This window comes from Giraffa tippelskirchi, chromosome 1 (assembly GCF_054371585.1).
Source record: "Giraffa tippelskirchi isolate mGirTip1 chromosome 1, T2T-mGirTip1v1.2.pri, whole genome shotgun sequence".
Taxonomy (NCBI): domain Eukaryota; kingdom Metazoa; phylum Chordata; class Mammalia; order Artiodactyla; family Giraffidae; genus Giraffa; species Giraffa tippelskirchi.
The window spans coordinates 80,112,312-80,118,114 of record NC_137275.1 but is presented as its reverse complement, the minus strand read 5'-3'; the positions used below and the strand labels follow the sequence as shown (position 1 = coordinate 80,118,114).

Sequence of the window (5,803 nt, the reverse complement as noted above, 5' to 3'; positions counted from 1 at the left end):
GAGAACTCACCCACAAGATGAAAGCGCAGTAAAGAAAAGTGATAATGCTGGAGTGAAATTCAAACTGAACATAAATGGAAAGACACTCTTCAGATGCAGTCTGAAGAACTTGGTGAAGGCAAACTTACTGACATAAATGAGGAAAGCGGTTGTGACAAAGATGAAGATATCCTGGAGGAAGTGAGACTGGTGAAAAATCCTTCACATTAAAAGAACAGAAGGTGAAAAGAATGAGAAGCCAAGCCACAGATAGGAAGAAAATACATGCAAAAGGACTTTATCCAAAATATATAAAGAACTCTTAAACATCAACAATAAAATAAACAACCTGATTACAAAATGGATGAAAACATCAGGATACACACCTCATCAAAGACACACAGATGGTAAATAAGCATATGAAAAGATGCTCAACATTATGTTACTAGGGAACTGCAAACAATGAGATACTATTACATACCTAGTATAAAGGCAAAAATTCAAAGTAGAACATCAAATGCTGGCAAGGATGTGGGGCCGCAGGAACTTTTATTCATTTCTGATATAAATGCAAAATAGTACATATACCTTGGAAGAGAGTTTGGCAATTTCTTACAAAATTAAACATATTCTTACCATATGATTCAGCAATCACACTCTTTGGTATTTGCCCAAGGGAGTTGAAAACAGGTCCACACGAAAACCAGCACATTGATGTTGTTGGTAGCCTCATCAATAATTGCCAAAACTTGGAAGCAACCAAAATATCCATTAGTAGGTTAATGGATAAGAAAACTGTGGTATACCCAATAAGAGAAATTTTTCATTGCTAAAAAGAAATGAGCTATCAAGCCATGAAAAGACATGGAGGAAACTTATATGGATTTTTAAAGCAGTAAGACTATTCTGCAAGATACTATAACAGGTTCATTTGTCAAACCCCATACACTGTACAACATCAAGTGTACCTTAGTGTAATTTATGGACTTTTGGTGATTATGATGTCTCGATGTAGGTTCACTGATTTTAACAAATATACCATTTTGGTGTAAGATGTTGATAGGGAGGGAAGTTGTCTTGTGTGGGAACAAGGGTACATGGGAACCCTCTGTACTTCCTGCTTAATTTGCTATGATCCTAAATTTCCTCTACTAAAGTCTATTTACAAAGAAAAAACAATGTGGGTGGGTGGCACTATTTCATAACACTGAAAGAGCAACGAAATGTTGGAAGCTGATGAAATCTAGGATTATGACTCTTTGCCAAGGTAAAAAAAAAAAAAATTCTTGCCTGCAAGTTTTACAGGAAGGTACTGTTCAAACTACTTTGATAAATTTTTTACAAAAATTAAATTTTCTCAACATGTCTAATATTTTACAGTGCACTAAATATTAGTTTTCCTATTTTGTTCATTTACTCATACATTTATTTTATGCTGACAAAATTTTTAAAGGTCATGAAACAATCATTTTTCCTGAGGATTATTTTACACTTTCAACTTGAATCATTTTTATAGTTCTACATGACTGTACAAAAACTACCCATATAAACAAGCCATTTACGTTGAAATCTTTCAATTAACTGTATATTTGGATTATCCCAATCTATTTTAAACCACAATTATATTGATAAATAACATTTTAGTTCAATATACATGTTAATATTATTGAGTTGTCTAATCTTAGTATGTCATATCAGGAAAGAGATTAACAAAACAGATAGCCTTATCCATGAAATGAATAGCAGAGGAAAGAGAATACAGTTGAGAAGCAAATAGCGGGGGCAGGGTGTGGGAAAAGAAGAAAGAAAAGGCAAGCCCATCTAACTGTGATCTTGTTTAAGGTGCTTCTTTCTTCATAACAATGTTCTATGAAGTCTGAGGGAAAAAATTACTATACACATTATTAAGAATTACACTGAGAGTCAAAGAAAGATAAATATCATATTCTAACACATATATATGGAATCTAGAAAAATGGTACTGAAGAATTGATTTACAGGGCAACAGTGGAGAAGCAGACATAGAGAATAGACTAATGGACATGGGGAAGAGGGGAGGAGAGGGAGAGATGTATGGAAAGAGTAACATGGAAACTTACATTACCATATGTAAAATAGATAGCCAACAGGAATTTGCTGTATGGCTCAGGAAACTCAAAACAGGGGCTCTGTATCAACCTAGAGGGGTGGGATGAGGAGGGAGATAGGAGGGAGTTTCAAAAGGGAGGGGACATATGTATACCTATGGCTGATTCATGTTGAGGTTTGACAGAAAACAACAAAATTCTATAAAGCAATTATCCCTCAATAAAAAATTAATAAAAAACAAAGAAACAAAAAAAGAATTACACTGAAAAACAAAGTGTATTTCTCAAGTACCTTGCTTCTTCAGATTACTTTTCTTACTGTTAGTAGCTGTTAAGAAATGATAATAGGTTGTAAGCAACTTCTCATTGCAAAGTCCTCATATATATCATCAGGGCAGTCTAGAGGAAAAAAAAAACTGTCTTTTACAGAAGAAATTCAAATAATACTCTAGATAATAAAGGTAGAAACTTTTCTTCCCTCTTATGTATATTGATTTTCCTCCACATAATTACATTCTAACAAGCTTTAATGAAAATAGAACTTAGTAAGTGATAAAAACAATATTTATATAAATTATGAAAACTCTATAATGAGTCCCACTGTTTACACATATCATGATGCAATAGAAAATGCAACTATAGCAGATTTTATAAGAAAATAATTCAATCATAGCATCATCATAACCTTTAGGTTGTCTTTTTTTCACTTAAAAGAACAACATATTGCATTATCCCATCCTGTATTTAAACATCTCCTCACTGAGCAAGTACGCAAGGGTGAGAATACATGAATTAATCACAGCAGAAATGAACTGCATATTATATTTATAATTAGTAAGAAACCATACCTCTTGGGAAGTTAAAACAATCAATTCCTTAATTTTATAGACCATTTAAATATTTTGCTTAAGGTCATACAAGTGGAAACCAAATCTCCTGATACTCTTATCTAGTCATTATATAATAACACCAACAATGAGGAACAATATTAATGTTTCAACATACAGATCTACTGGTATAAAGTTACAAGACTGTGGGGTCAGAATTAAGAGTTATGAAAACACATTATGTCTTTTATCCGTGTGACCTGTATTAAAAAAACTTACGGTGCTTCAGTTGGTCAAACGTTACTCCAACAACTCTGGCTTCATATGCTCTTTACTGATAATGGATTTCGACTTTTACTGCTATCAGTTCAATAAAAGGACTAATGAGAATACATCCAAAGTAATCATTCCAGTTTACTGAGAAAGAGACAATATTAAGCACATAATACCATTTGTGCTCAATATAGAAACTACTATAAAATGTATGATAATACAACTTACAATCATAGCTATTTTTATTAAGCCAAAAAGGTAACAGAGCATTACAGGGAGAACCCAACTACATTTAATGAAACATAAAAATATGGATTAAACAACAACAAAAGAAACAGCCTATCACTGCAGACACATTAATACAAGAAAGTTACAAGGAACCCATTTAAGATTTTTAGACAGTAACATTCTCAACAATATAAGTGATTCGGGTACCATGATGTAGAAGGAGGTAGTAACACTATTTGCAGAGTTCTTTCAATCTTTCACTTTCAAGACTGGGTAAGTCTACTGAGTCATGAGTTTTCAGGGTCTATAATATCTGAAGAATCACTGTAAGAGTTTCATTAGCCTTCAACTGAAGAGTTATATTACTCGAGAAACTTAGAAAGTCAGGATGTCGTGAAAGTATAATCTTCAATAATGAACAAAACTTTGATTTATAAATAAGTTTATTTATAATGATATTTACATAATAAAACAAAACACATGAAACTCACAAGTTATACAAAGAAACTGATGCATAATAAAAACAGCAATATAGACCAACAGGCAAAAATTTAATGAAAGATTTAATAAAGAGTTAAATATCAAGTAGACAACTTTACTTCTAAATTTCACTTTGTCACCCACACTGAACTGGAATTGAAGAATGGTTCTCTCTTCAGGAGGTCCTGTACTGGAAATTCTGCAAAGTGGTAAATTATATTTTGATAAGAATTCAAAGTTAATGACCTATTTCCATGCAGTACCTAAGGCTGCCTTAAAATGAAGTCACATTCAGTCTGCTTTGAAGTGAAACAGCCTGCTAATCTGTTCTGCCAGACTAGAAAAATGTCACCAACATTTTGCTGATATGTGGAGATGTGGCAGGAATAAACTACTATTTAGAGTAAAGAGAACTGGAGCAGAAATGACTGGGCAACAGTTTCAAGAGAAGCAAAAGCCAGGAGAGGGAAAATAATGAAAACATGCACAAGAATAGGTAGACTAGTAAGCACAGTTAGTGCAGCTGGGAAATGAACAGAGGGATTTATTTCATGGAGCAAGATAAAGGCTTCTTCAGTTACTATTCACTGGAAAACAACTTAGTGCTAGCCAAACAAATTTGTGTTAACAGAAGTACTTGGGAGGACCTGGGCGGGGGGTTAGTATATGGAATGCCACCTTTAAATTCAGGTTGAGTTCTTGTTGACAGTGGTGAACATCTGTTTCAAATAGCAATAAAATGAAAGCTATATAATCTATACAGCTGCATTCTTTAACATAATAAAAAAAAAAAACTTCAAATGAGATGAGCAAAAACAAGACATAAGCATTGTCAAATAAGGCACATGTAAAACTCTACACACATTATCCAGTGAAAGACAATATATATATATATATATATATATATTTGGAGGTAGAAATAATTACAAAAATACTGACATTTCTAAAGCATTAGCGTATTTGTTACAAACAATCACCAACTAATCCCCATTCAGAAAACTGTTTTGTAAAATGATTATTTAACATCTTCAAGACTACATATTCGTGGCTTTTTTTGAAATTTCACATGTGAGCATCTGGAGAATTCAGTTAGTGGCAAAAAACTTGTCCGTACTATGAGAAATGTAATATGGAAATTATAAAAAGTTATAAATGTTCATAAACCCCATGGTCATCATAATGTAAATGTCCTTGAGTGCACCAAGTTGATATTTCCTCATCAGTTAGGAATTAACAATTCTTATTTCACAGGCCCATTGATGTTTTTAGTAATGTGGCTATATCTGCTGGCATACTTCCTTCGTCACCTGCAGGTCAGAAACTGGTGTTAAAAGTTTGATAAAAATATTTTATGAAGCATACTTCTTTCCAATTTTCTCTACTTTTGGTGAATTCTTAATCATCTTTCAAAGCCTAGTTTGATTCAGTGTTACTCCCTGTTAAAAACCTTCCCAAATTCCTACAAATAATATTAGGGCTACTTCCCCTGTGCTCATGTTCACATTGCCAGCAGAGCAGTCTACAGCTTCTCTTTCTGATTTGATGAAGATATAAAGAGACAGATATAGATAGCCTGGATCATATCCTATTTATAGACCACATAGTATTTACTCCTCAGGTTCACTAAATAAAACCATCTATATAACAATCTGAATGTGAAAATAAAGACAAAACTCACAAATCCAACCAAACAGAAATAATTTCATCTAAACTTATTTTCAGTCCAAAGATACAATCACTGACTTAAAGAAAATTTCAATTAAACAAGACCCCAGTATCTAGACACTTATCCAAGTGTCTCTCTTTCTCTGTCACTCATACAGACCCCAGTTGTAGTCTAAACTTAAGACAATACTTTTATCTACTTTTCTCCTTTCAGTAAAAAAATATGCATAAGATGACAAACCACTGTATAAACTCTCAGGGAAT

The 5,803-nt window shown here is 33.0% G+C and overlaps 1 protein-coding gene across 8 annotated transcripts in view; it reads right to left on the bottom strand.

Annotated features, from left to right (window-relative positions):
- Positions 1-3,819: 3,819 nt before the first annotated feature.
- The window catches only part of SMARCAD1 (SNF2 related chromatin remodeling ATPase with DExD box 1), an 84,747-nt gene continuing 82,763 nt past the window's right edge, over positions 3,820-5,803 (bottom strand). For 4 of the 8 annotated variants that reach the window (XM_081594917.1, XM_081594938.1, XM_081594906.1 and 1 more), the window contains exon 24: positions 3,820-4,073. In XM_081594917.1, coding sequence (XP_081451043.1) covers positions 4,003-4,073 — 71 coding nt within the window. In that variant the 3' untranslated portion in view covers positions 3,820-4,002. Of the gene's footprint in view, positions 5,182-5,803 lie in introns of all 8 variants that reach the window. The other 4 variants (XM_081594946.1, XM_081594950.1, XM_081594960.1 and 1 more) reach the window with 1 other exon arrangement.